Consider the following 13991-nt stretch of genomic DNA (forward strand, 5'->3'; position numbering starts at 1 on the left):
CTTAGGTCGAACAATGATGCCGCGACGCATCTCTTTACTTGAAGTAAGAATCTTGTGCCTACAAGCACACTTTGCCAAACCTGCTCATTAGGGAAATTGATTTTCTAAATCATCATTCGCAAAGATACGAAATCGCCCATTTCACAATGGATTCAAGGGAATATATGTGGACTAATCCAACCAAAATGCGGACCATATAAATACTTATGGTTTTGGTTGATGAATCGACAAATTGGTCACAGGTTTGTCCACACACATTGTTGCTAAACCCCCTGGCCGATTAAGGGTTCACCACCTTACTTATCCCTTAAGGTCCGGGTGGATAATGCTGGAGAGTTTATATCGACAATTTTTTGATAAAGTATTACATGCGTTTTGGGTTTATAATTGAACATTGAATTCTCATGTTCACCCCAAATAACCTCGCCTAGTGATCATAAAGAGCAATTTAAATGATCGCCTAGATTTTGGTAAACGTACCAAATTTTTAGTTTTTGCCTAGGGCTATGCAATCTTGTACGCAACTATGTTGGTCCGCCTTGAGGCCCATTGCCACCTAACCATTTTGACGTTACAATTGGTTACTAGGTACACCCTGATGATTTTCGTATTTACGCATTTGGGTGTGCATTCCATGTGTCAAGTTGCGCCGCCGCAACGTACCAACATGGGTCCTCAACAAAGGATGTTAATTTTTGTCGATTATGATTCTCTTTCACACTAGCTCTCTTCAAGCCCTTGTATGTGATCTCTTTATTGCTCATTTACGGGTTGTCACTTTAATGCAACAGTATTCCCGCCGTTAGGGGGAGATTAAAACGTCAATGTTCCTGGAGAACGGATGTTGCCCACTATGTCTCATCTCGATCCCTATACTGCATAAGTGTGATAAGCAAGTGCGATAAATTCTAGCTTTCAGAATGTTGCTTGAAACGCATTCCTCTGATCTAGCTAAAGTGGCGAGATCATATACCAGCTGCAAACATGCCTGCAAGGATAAACGTATTTAACGGACGTTGAGTCAACATCCCTGGAGGGTGTGCCGCCCTTGTTGGACAGTCCGGTACACCGACGGATAGCCAATCAATCTGTCTTGGCCTGGAGCATGACAGATCACTCGGTTCGTAGGATTCCCTTCCCTAGAAGAGGAAGACAAGGCACAACAATGAATCTAAACTCGATCGTTGTCTCAAATCATTTCCATCTCATGAAATTAATCCGGATTACTCTCGAGATTTGAAGTTTGTGGTCTGGTATACTAGTTTGGATGAGAAAATGAGATTACCATCGATGATGTTTTCACTTATATGGTAGCTATTGACATAAATGAAGGGTGACGATATTGAACCGTGTTCCATTGATTAAGTGACAACGTAGAACTGATTGGACAACTGAAATTACAATACAAGTCAAATTCCTTACCAAAATGTGTTTTGGACCTGTCGTTCCTATACTGCCCAAGGTAACCCTATTGTGTTACAAGTGAGAAAGGAAGCTTTATGAGATGAATGAAATAGTGCAATATAATGCATGCCTTACGGCGCAAGATTTCTCTCAAACGTCCTGTGATTGATAGCAGCATTATGAAATATGTTTAGTGTTTTCTCCATGGGGATATAGATACGGAGATTTACATGTAAGTTCCCGAAGATTTACATGTGTTTTCTCCATGGGGATAAATGTTGGACTTGGTCGCTTATATATTTCTTTCTTAATCTCCTGTTCTTACATGTGAACATTCTGATGTTTTATGTATCAGATGGTTCACAAGAAGCGGGTGGAAAAGAACAAAGGAAGACACAATAATAGAGGTGAAGTTCTAAGGATCTCTTGTTTTAGCGATTCAAGCTTTTAGTTAATTCCGATTGAAGCTTCTTTCATCTATTCTTTCACCACTGTCCTTCATTCCCACAAATTTCATTCCAAATTCCGACCCACTCCTTTTTTATGTTTTGGTTTTGGAATGCAACTCATAATAAGTATAGGTTGCAGATCGAATTTGATTATTTATATTTCAGTCAGTTGAAGCCTAATATTTGACATCTCCGTTTGATGTTTCTGGTTTTCCAATTTTCAGCTCAAAAGTGCATATGCCATTTCTAAATTAAGAAAAAAGGGGTATTCAAAGAATCTATTCTACAAAGAAGCAATAAACTTATACAAGGAGGTACCTCCTCTTTTTCTTCGAGTTTCATCTCTCTAGGTTTTATGCGTTCTTTATTTTTATAAATAGTCGTAATAATAGTGTATTTATGATTTTTCATAAATACACGGAGGTATAATTACTTCTAATTGAAATAAATATTTCTTATGTTCTTGCGTCTTTTCGTCCCTTCAAGTTTGTATTGCTTCTTTCAGTTGCATTCTTTGAGTTTCTTCCCGTAGCTAATCTATTCACCTTCTTCTCCAGATAAATACTCTAATGGCAATGGGGACAAAAATTCTTTAAGGAAAACAGTTACAGAGAAAATGTTTTCGGTATGCTTCAGTACTTTTTAGTTTCTCTTAAGCTTTATTTATGCTGCTTTTTTTTATGTAAAGGAATTTCTATTGAAGTTGAGTCATTATGTATGATCTTCTTGTTTTCAGTGTTGAGAGTTGTCCCACATCGGTGAGGGACAAGGTTTGCTATGTGCTTATATGATCTTGGGCTACTCCTCATATTGCCAATTGGTTTTATGGTGGAACCTCAATTTCATCATGGTATCAGAGCGGGTTGTCCTCATGTGAAGCCAAACGGCCACATGCGCTCCACGTCACCCAGTTGTTGTCCACGTGTAGGCTTGAAAATCCGCCACACGTGCGGGGGCGTGTTGAGAGTTGTCCCACATCGGTGAGGGACAAGGTTTGCTATGTGCTTATATGATCTTGGGCTACTCCTCATATTGCCAATTGGTTTTATGGTGGAACCTCAATTTCATCATTCAGGAACTCAAGAATGAAATAAAACAAAGAGACTCAATATGGAGTAAGGTTTTCTGGGAAATGGTGGAACAAGTTGTAAAAATACGAACTTTGCGAGCACGACTGGTAAGTGTCTGTCTGATTAATATAAATTGTGATTTATGCTATGCAAGCACTTCACCATAACGGAAAATGGGATTTACTCATGTCGAGATTATTTGGCTGAATTCTTGATGCTGACCGTTTCGTTTTAACTTTTAACTGCTTAGGTTGAAGAAACTTTTTCATTTTTATGCTTTTATGTATAACACATTTGTGAATTCAACCACTACCAGATGTTCATAACTTTACCATGCTTTGCAGCTGGAATTATATCAGATTATCATCTATTGGTCACAGAATCTGACTAATTTGGCATTACCAGTTAATCAAATTTATTATCATGAATGTATTATCCTTTTGTTTCCCTTACACTATGTTTGGATGAAGGAAATAAACTTAGAATTTGGGTAAAAGTCATAGTTTATAAATTGACATGCATCAATTCATTTGTTTGGATTCACAAACATTGAAATTTAGAATTTCCACGTGGACAAAAAAATCTTGGAATGTAGGACATCCGATTCCTAAGTTTAAATTCCATGTAAATAGGTGTCATTTCTCAATTTATATGATTGAGAGTTTAAAAATAACAAATTTCGTATTCAACTCCATTATTTTTTAGGTTAATTATATAAGAAAATTCACAAATTCTAGAAAATAAAATTCTATCATTTTAATTTTCATCATTTTAAAATTCCTTAGTAATTTTAAATTTCTTCATCCAAACATGATGTTAAAGTTTGGTAATTACCATAAAATTTACTTGTCTTCTAATATTCTCAGAAAATGTGCACAAATATATGGAATCGGTTCCAAACTTAAACAAACATACGTAGAAATGGATGATAATAAATAGACAATAAGGTGACACTGAAACTATGGTTTATATATGGCTTATTTTATGTTTAATACCTATCAATTTTGTTTATTAAAAATAATAAATGATACTATTTACGAATATTTTCCAATATTTTTATGAGGAGAAATGCTAAGGAGATTTAAAAGTGAGACTCTTTGAGGACTCCCTATCATCTTATGTTTTTAGCATAATATTTTATAATATTGATACGAAAACTAATATTAAACTGTACATTGACAGAAAGTCTACTAAGAGTTTCATTTTGAGAGACTTTCTTAACTTTCATTTTATCAGTTCCTATTCGAATACCTATGGGGTTGAGAAACTTTAGGTTTAACATTTTAGTCTTTAAAGTAAAGAAATGAATTGGATCCCATTCGGATTCATTTTGTGGGGATCTTAGGGATCCCCATATTTTAGCCATTCATCGTGTATTATGCGATCATAAATCATTTGATTTTTTTAATTCAAAATTAAACACAAATAGTATCTGACAAAAATTGGCCAAATGATGTACGATAAACGGTTAGAATGTATGGATCCCTATAATCCCCACAAAGTGGATTAAGAGAAGATCCCTTTCCGTAAAGGAAAGAATATGTCCCCCAAAACATTTACAACTTGGTCCGCAAGACTGCAATTGACACAAGGACAGTAATAATTGGGTAGATAGGACCTGGATCCCCTTCGAACCCAAAAAATCTAAGCTTAAGGATCAAATAATCTGGATCGTTGAAATTTGATCTAACTGCTATAAACAGGGGCTCCCTCTAAAAGTTATAATAATTGTAGTCCCTGAATCCAGACCCAAAAAATCTGAGCCTAAGGATCAAATGATCCGGACCATTGAAATTTGATTCAATAGCCATAATTAACTTTTAGAGGAAGCCTCTGTTTGTAGCAGTTCCGGATAGATATTGAATATGCCTCTCCTCTGAGGCTGATGCTGCCCAATGCCAAAGCCACTTTGGAAAATATCTATGAAGCAAACCTTATGACTGAACAAGCTATTTCTTCAGCGGTCCGGAAAGTATTGTGGGAAAAAATCAGTGAAGATTGACTCTAAAAAATTGAAAAGTGAAGATTGTTAGAAAAGTCGCGGAAAACTAACCCCTCAAGGTAGTGACATAGTCGTGATATTTGGAAAATTGGGGTGTTTTGGAAGGAAGTAGTGGGTGAGGTGGTGTTGCTTCCCAAGCGGTGGAGTGTACGTATTAAATTGAAAAGGATTAACTCAGTTATTTTAGTGGGAAAAACTCCAAACGAAGGAAAAAGAGCACCATATTCATGTTACAAGTTACAACCTAGAGTGGTTCTTCAAACCAGTAGCACTCTATGCCAAATATGTAATGAAACACGGGCCAAACGATAAGCAATATTATTAGCTTGACAACGAGTAAGAGAGCCATGAGTTTGAGTCGTGATGTTAATTTTTTACGATAGTGAGCGATGAATAAATTTGAATCCATATCCTCTGATTCATAAAACATAAAAGTAATTTAGTGACTTTTATGTTGTTTATTAGGTCAAACCAACGTTATTAGCTTTTTAAGATCTTGTTATCTTCTTGGTACTAACTATTCCAATTAGGGATCCTAAAGACGCTACTTTTTGAGATTAACATCTAGTCCGAAGTTAGAGTAGCTTTTAATTAGTATATTACTTTAAATTTTTTTAATAGTTTTATGATCACTTCAACGGTTCAACCTAGTGAATTTTATCAGTTCCTTCCAAGATTTGGAGAGATTTGAACTGTGTGTCCAGAACACGAGACCTGGTTTGGTACTGAAATGATTCTGAAAAAAACTGGTATAAAAAAAAGCTAGGAGTTGTTTTTGTGTTTGGTAAACATTCAGCTTCAGCTTTTTTTCACAGTTTTGGGTGAAAAAAAGCCAAAAACAAGAAGCTGCAAAACCCAGCTTTGAAAAATCGGCTTTTTTCACATTTGTTTTACATAAAAGTTTACCAAACACTATAATACGTTTTTTTTTTTTCAAAAGCACTTTTACAAAAAAGTTTACCAAACACGCTGCTGCTTTATTTCACAGCCGCTTATTCTCACAGCACAGCAGAATCAGTTTTTTTTCAAAGCACAATAATACCAAACCAGTACACTAAGTGTGACATCCCACATCGCCCAGGGGAGTGATCCTTATATGTATATTCTCATCTTTACCTAGCACGAGGCCTTTTGGGAGCTCACTGGCTTCGGGACTCCGAAGTTAAGCGAGAAGGGGGCTAGAGCAATCCCATGATGGGTGACCCACTGGGAAGTTGCTCGTGAGTTCCCAAAAACAAAACCGTGAGGGAATGGTAGCCCAAAGCGGACAATATCGTGCTACGGTGGTGGAGCGGGCCCGGGAAGTGATTCGCCCCGGGTCCGGATGTGACAATTTGGTATCAGAGCCTAACCCTAGTCGCGTGTGTGTCGACGAGGACGTCGGGCCCCTAAGGGGGGTGGATTGTGACATCCCACATCGTCCAGGGGAGTGATCCTTATATGTATATTCCCATCTTTACCTAGCACGAGGCCTTTTGGGAGCTCACTGGCTTCGGGTTCCGTAGGAACTCCGAAGTTAAGCGAGAAGGGGGCTAGAGCAATCCCATGATGGGTGACCCACTGGGAAGTTGCTCGTGAGTTCCCAAAAACAAAACCGTGAGGGAATGGTAGCCCAAAGCGGACAATATCGTGCTACGGTGGTGGAGTGGGCCCGGGAAGTGATCCGCCCCGGGTCCGGATGTGACACTAAGAGTCATGATATGAGTAGTTGAATATTTAGAAGAAAAATATTACAATTACTTGAATTATAATATTTGATGTACAGAATCGTGTTCCCAACACACTAAAAAGTTTTTCACAGATTTAGGGCTGGTTTGGTATTGCTGTGCTTTGAAAAAAAAGCTGCTTCTGTTGTGCTGTGAGAATAAGCAGTTGTGAAATAAAGCAGCAGAGTGTTTGGTAAACTTTTTTGTAAAAGTGCTTTTGAAAAAAAAAACAGTATTAGAGTGTTTGGTAAACTTTTATGTAAAACAGATGTGAAAAAAAGCTGGTTTTTCAAAGCTAGGTTTTGCAGCTTCTTGTTTTTGGTTTTTTTTCATCCAAAACTGTGAAAAAAAGCTGAAACTGAGTGTTTACCAAACACAAAAACAGCTCCTAGCTTTTTTTTATAGCAGCTTTTTTTAGAATCACCTCAGTACCAAACCAGGTCTTAAACCATGTCGTCAATGTAGCTTGTGAATAAAGATATCTTGGGTACCTTTCTCTGACGCGAGCAGATATAATATGATTTTCTGCAAAGCAATATTCAAAGTAATGAAAACCTTGCTTTGACTGCAAGCTACTTCAAGTTTCAGTCGCGTGTATAAATATAGGGTTTGCAATACTCAAATAATAAACAACCCCTGATTCCACAGAAGGTTTCGAAGAATGGATGCAAGAGAAGACCAGGCCTTTCCACTGGAAATTCTCCAGAGGCTCTTCAACTTTCTTATGAAAACCATCGAAGCGCAATCCCTCAAGACGGTGACTCTAGGCAAGCACCATCCTACCGGCAAAGACTTATTTATCAACGAGGTACACTCCTTGTGAGTATAGCACCCATCACAAAAATATGTGATAACTCACGCGGGAATATTTCGGGTGGCATGCAGAAATCTCCTCGTTCAATGAGTCGTGCTCAAGCCAAAAGCAGTTTAAGGATTCATGGTGACAAGCCAAAAGATTTCATAGATTGATTATTCGTGATTAGTATAGCTAAGTATATTATGCATGTGATATGCATGTTTATTGTCAAACATTTTATACAACTGATTGAATTAAAGTGTCCTTAATTATTTTTCTGTGTGTTCAACTGGGTTGATTAGTTTTGAATATATTTTCATGTCTTGCCATCCAAGTTAGACCTGGAATTTTGTTTTATCAATCGAATATTTTTAGCCTGCAGAGATCGCTGCAACATGAACTAGTACTACACAGTACTACTATTAGCGAGATTGTCTCGCTCCTCAAATTTCTTTCTAATTCATTGAATTTTCTATATTAAATTTATGGAATCTTCGTAATCGTAATTGTTATCTTCCAGATAATGAACTTAATTTAGAAAATTCAATGAACCTAATCTAGAAGATTACTAAGAAATTTTAGAAAGTGAGACAATCTTGCTAATAACTACTCCTGCCTGTTTTCTTAGGTTGAATCGGAACTCCATCTACGCTTACGCATAACCCATTTTCCACTCATGTGAGACCTACGATGATGTGGAAAATTGAGTCATGTAGGAGCATTACTATTATCCATCTAGTTTGAGTACGTCCACCCGTAGTTCTAATTGAAAATTTGGTATAACCTAAACGAAATTGAAAATTTGGTGCCATCTAATAAGTTAAATTAAAAAAAAATGATAATTATTAATCAGGATGTGTTTGTTTCTTTGCATCATATTTGATATCTCATTTATGAGGATTAGAATAATTTAAAATATCGAGTTTGTATAAAAAAATTAGAAAATTTGTCTAATAACTAGCATTGTGAGCCCCTATTCTATTTAATAGCGTGCTACATTTTTTTTTCTACTTGAAAAGAACTCAACCACAAATTCACCTTAAATATAAGTTTTCTACTTTTTCGATATCAATAAAATTCTTTTTGTACCGTCCAGATTTCAAAAAAAAATTAAAAAATTAAAAAAAAAGATCTCAAAGGAGGATTAAAAATACATAACTTTATCTTGTGGGTTAAGAGCCCAAGTTTCATTATACCTTGACGGAACATCATGAAATAACAGAATAATTACCAAAAGTAAACTCTAATACTTGTGTTAGGGTGAGTCCAAATTATAATAGTAATGTATTCTATTTATTTTATTTTTTTAGGTTTTTATTCCGTACGAATTTGCTTTGCTCACCACGAGAAGAGATCTAGAGAGGATTTCTTCCACCAAGACAATCAGATCAAATGATTTGGGTCATTAAAATTTCATCCAACGGCTCATTTGTTTTGACCCCTTAAAAGCTATAATAATTTTTTACCGTTGGATGAAATTTCAAAGATCTGGATCACTTGATCCCGTGACCTTGATGGAAGAGAACCAAAGAGGATCTCTTCTCGCTCACCACACCTACTAGGTTAGGTGGTGACCGTTTTCACCCTCTTAAATCGCGCCACGTGTTTGTGACTTAACTATAATCACTTAACCTAATAAACAGCTTATAAACCTGCCTACCAGACTTGTATCAGCAGATCTTTTCTTGCTATCCTCAGTTTCGTATTTAAAGATTATAGAGTAAATTAAAAATGAACAAAAATAGTATGCAGAGATCTAAGAATGTTAAATGATTTGGTGGAATTCATTGCAATTCAAATGCAATTTGGATTATTGTTTATGGGAGTAAGCCAAATATTTGTATAGAATACATGAAACCAAAAAAGACATTATTAGCTGATGTCGTTTTTACCATAATGACGAAAATCAACATATCTATGCACCATAATTCGATTTTTTTTTATTTATAAATTCTCTTATTTCTAACAATTAACTATTTAAATCATTAATACTATCGATTTCGGTTAAAAAAATACATCATAAGAGTCATTTACGAAATTAACCATAACAAAAGTTATAATCATGATGACGAACAAGATGCTGTAACGAGAATACAACTACACGCAGCCCATAAACCTTAAATTAAACCATAACATTAAAAAATAAGAAAATTAATGAAAATAATTTGAAAATTTTAAGTTTTAATTATAAAGACAAAATAAAGAGTAAAATAAATAGTACTAATATTAATTTTTTAATAATTTTTCGTTAAAATAAACGGTATAAAAAAAATTTCATTAAAGTTCCTTACAAAAGTACGAAAACTTTAACACTGAATTTGGATACATGCGTGTGAAAAAGGCATGGCTGGCATGCGACGCAGCCCAGGTTCTACGATTTTAAAGCCACTTTTAAGGCCACTACCCAAAGGGGTCAAACATGGGCACTTCATATTCTTCATGCTTTCATTCCACCACACTCTGTACTCACTCCCTCCTCATCTCACACCCCAAAGCCTCTGCCTTTAATCCATCCAGATTCCCAAATCCCAGTTTCAAATTCCATTCCACAAACCAAATCCCCCAGACCCATCTGAGGATCATGTCCCAGAAACCCTCTCAGGTTTTGGGTGGGAAAGTTGAAGTTGGGGAGACCCAGGAGGGAGTTTCCGAAAGACCCATGATTGATTTTCATGGGATTGATGAGGGGCTGGTGGAGAAGATGGTGTATGATGCTCTTGTTTGGAGCTCTCTTCATGGGCTTCTTGTTGGTGACAAGTCTGTTCAGGTTTGTGGGTGTTCTTGCTCTCCTGAATCTTTGTTTAGTTTTGAACGGTTTGGAACAAAAAACTATGAAAAATTGAAGGTTTTCTGCCTTAGTTTTAGTTTTTAATTGTCTAAGAAGTGTTTAGCTTGTTGAAAAATGGAAAATTTGATCAGCATGTATTGCAGAAAATTGGATTCAGACATCTGAGAATTCAATTTAGTTTTAGTTTATTTAGTTTTAATATTTTTTTTTCCTGGAATTTATATTTGTTTTTTGTAGTTGTGTGTGCAAAAGAACTCTAGTTTTTTTTATCAAATTTAAAAGCTTTTAGTTGCCACAAGCTATGGGAAACTCTTAATCTGCATTAATTATGTGAAGGTATAACTTAAAGCCTTATATTTGATGTTGATATTGAATGCTGTAAATTACAGAGATCAGGAAAAGTACCTGGTGTAGGCATGGTACATGCACCGTTTGCTTTATTTCCGATGCCATTTCCAGAAAGCCATTGGAAGCAAGCATATGAGTTAGCCCCCATATTTAATGAACTTGTCGATCGAGTGAGTTTGGATGCAAAGTTTCTGCAGGATTCACTGTCCAGGTACTTTTTCTTATACCTTTTAGATTAAGCGTGTGATTTGGAAAATTAGCAAGCTCACAGTTTAGCTTAAATGAACCTAGGAATAGTCGGGAAGCCTGTTTGATTGACTTTGGTGTATCACATAAGAGCGTGGGTTAGCACGGCCAAACCCTTTTGTGTGTCTCCCCAGCTCGGGAGAAACTTGGCCCTAACAACCTTAGTTTGAACTTTAACAATTGTGTATGGGGATAAGAGAGAAAATCAACTTACATGACGGTTGTAGTGTTTATATATTGGCTCTAGAGATTAGAGCTTATTCCTGATCTAATATAATCACAATCTTCACATCGCAGAACGAAGAAAGTGGATGCTTTTACATCTAGACTTCTAGATATTCATTCCAAGATGCTAGAGATTAACAAGAAAGAGGTAAAACTACATATCAATGTAGCATTTGGAGATCAATTATTGTGAGACGAGAACTTTATTTTCGTAGAATGAGTTGAATTTCTCTAAACTTTTTTTTAATCACTGAAACAGGACATACGCTTGGGTTTACATCGCTCAGATTATATGCTTGATGAAGAAACTAAACAACTCCTTCAAATAGAGATGAACACAATTTCAGCTTCATTTCCGGGACTCGGTTGTCTTGTTAGCGACCTTCACAGGTTAACTTATAACTTATTGGATATTTTGCAAATAACATGTATTCAGTGGTTTGTTTATGAATTTCTGACTAGTCAATGTAATGCTAGGTTCAACTAATGAAAATTTTCCTGTATATTTGATTGTGTGTATATCTGTTAATATTCTCATATTTCCAATGCCAAAAGATTAAGCCCAAGATTACCAATTATTTACAATTAGCCTCTCATTTTCCAGGAGCTTACTTAATCACTATGGAGAATCTCTTGGATTAGATTCCAAAAGAGTTCCTAATAATCCTGCAGCCACTCGGTTTGTAGAGGCTTTGGCTAAAGCTTGGATTGAATACAATAACCCCAGGTTAGAACTGAAACAATATTTCATTTGTTTCCTTCTGCTGCTGCTATATTCAGTGAAGTGATTAAGGGTGCATTTAACTTAACATATACATACAGGGCCGTAATCCTGTTCGTGGTTCAGCCTGAAGAGCGGAACATGTATGACCAACACTGGCTTTCTGCTCTGTTGAAAGAAAGATATCCTCTTTAGCTTTAAATAAGCTTTCATGTTGGAGAAAATGGTATTTCTTGGAAAATATATAATTATCAACTATATGCTTATATCTTTAGTAATAAACTAGTTAACAGAACTCATGAATAATGTTCCTTAACTGTATAACACACATAATGTATCAACTCTTCGGAGAACGTTGGCCGAAATTGATGCAGAGGGGAAGCTTCAACCAGATGGAACACTCGTTGTGTATGTACCCTTCTAGATTTGTGGATCTAGCATGTTATATCTTTGACTTTGACATCTAAAAAAGCTTCGAACTTGCAGGGGTGGCCAAGAAGTTGCAATTGTTTATTTCAGAGTTGGGTATGCACCAATCCATTATCCTTCTGAATCAGTAAGCAAGTCTTACACTTTCCTGCTACTCAAATACTAATTCTGTTTCAAGAATAGTGGAACATTCTTCCTTTTAGTGGTGAACATCTGTTGTTCATTAGCAGAAAATGTAGTTACTTATCTGCAATAAGGGTACAAAGTAGATGACCAAATTTCTAATCCGTAGTCATATGTATTTATCCTATGTCTGTTCGGGGGTGAATTTGGTTGGTTAATCCCGCATTTTTTTTTTTTTTTTTTGGTTTGTAAGGGCACAGCGACCACGTCTGCTTGTATGTGTCTTTATTTTATCTAAACCTGAATTGAATAATTTCTATGCATCTATCTTGGCCGTGTAAAACTTGTAATTGCCCATTATGGTTCTTTGTTGCTTTGAAAATATGCTTAAGATGGCACTTAACGCATTACTCATAAAAGGAAAAGGATACTTCAATTGCCTAATATAACCTCAGAATATGATGATATGGCTTTTAATACGATGTTCCTCAATTTATAGGAGTGGAGAGCAAGGCTCCTTATGGAGCAGTCATCTGCCATCAAGTGCCCCTCAATTTCTTATCACTTAGTCGGGACCAAAAAGATTCAACAAGAACTTGCGAAGCCTAATGTTCTTGAGAGGTATTGCTGGATCAAAACTCCTTCCATTTTTTTCCTCGGCATTGTATGAATCATAATTTTAGGGAAGAATGGTTACCATTGTTACAACCAGTAACGTTGTATCTTTCTATCATCTTCACGTGAGCAGGTTCCTCGATGATAAAGAAGACATTGCAAAATTGCGGAAATGCTTTGCAGGATTGTGGAGTTTGGATGACTCAGATATTGTCAAAAAGGCAATAGAGAGCCCTGGGTTATTTGTTATGAAGCCCCAAAGAGAAGGCGGAGGTAAATGGTTTAAACTTTGCTCTACTGTTGTTGTAATGACAAGTGTTATTGACGAGTCATTGTTACACTTCAGGGAACAACATCTACGGCACTGATATAAGGGAAGCCCTCACAAGATTGCAGAAGGAAGGATCAGAAGCAGATGCTGCTTATATCCTAATGCAGAGGATATTCCCTACTGCTTCTCACACATTCTTGATGCGCGAGGGTGTATGTTATAAAGATGATACCATATCTGAGCTGGGGGTATACGGTGCTTACTTAAGGTATACGACTTTTATGACTAAATCTTCAGGTTTCTGTTGTTTCCTTTTTTTCCTTCTCTTTATTTGCACAGTTACAATCCACTTCTGTCGGCATTGTTTATACTGTGCGAATAACAGCTGTACCAAAGCGTGGAATCATAGTGCCACATTTTTCATTGATGCAGGAACAAAGATAAAGTGATCTTGAACGACCAATGCGGCTACCTGATGCGGACAAAGGTTTCCTCATCAGATGAAGGTGGAGTTGCAGCTGGATTTGCGGTCTTAGATAGTTTATATCTAACCTGAAGAAGCCAGCTTCCTAGGTATGCTTAAATGGGTTAATTGTAGAGCCAAACAGTTCATGATCGATTTATTTACTCATACAAAACATATTCGCCACAATGTTCAAGATATTACTGAGATCTAACAAGCCAAAGAACGCTTTTGTGTATTTTTTCGCATTTTTCTCTTCAATTGTATGCAAAGCGCATTTTTTTCGCAATTATTTTTGCACTTTTGTGTACAATTTCTTCTTGCCACTACTTTCT

General features: G+C 36.3%; 1 protein-coding gene across 1 annotated transcript; it reads left to right on the plus strand.

The window, feature by feature from the left end:
• Positions 1-9815: 9815 nt before the first annotated feature.
• On the plus strand, positions 9816-13956 carry LOC137722733 (glutathione synthetase, chloroplastic-like). Its single transcript, XM_068461809.1, has 12 exons — positions 9816-10194; positions 10605-10774; positions 11107-11182; positions 11294-11424; positions 11639-11761; positions 11857-11937; positions 12083-12163; positions 12242-12311; positions 12807-12928; positions 13056-13195; positions 13269-13461; positions 13626-13956. Exons 1-12 carry the CDS (start codon positions 9847-9849, stop codon positions 13747-13749), a joined length of 1659 nt encoding a protein of 552 aa, XP_068317910.1. The 5' UTR covers positions 9816-9846; the 3' UTR covers positions 13750-13956.
• The last annotated feature ends 35 nt before the right edge of the window (positions 13957-13991 follow it).

Source organism: Pyrus communis, chromosome 17 (genome assembly GCF_963583255.1).
Source record: "Pyrus communis chromosome 17, drPyrComm1.1, whole genome shotgun sequence".
Classification (NCBI taxonomy): Eukaryota; Viridiplantae; Streptophyta; class Magnoliopsida; order Rosales; family Rosaceae; genus Pyrus; species Pyrus communis.

Bases quoted from the DNA above. Each gene is read 5' to 3' on its own strand.
- LOC137722733 (XM_068461809.1), top strand. From the start codon at position 9,847: ATGGGCACTTCATATTCTTCATGCTTTCATTCCACCACACTCTGTACT. The intron at 12,164-12,241 runs GTATGTACCCTT...TCGAACTTGCAG, and splicing joins CCAGATGGAACACTCGTTGT to GGGTGGCCAAGAAGTTGCAA. The intron at 13,196-13,268 runs GTAAATGGTTTA...GTTACACTTCAG, and splicing joins GCCCCAAAGAGAAGGCGGAG to GGAACAACATCTACGGCACT.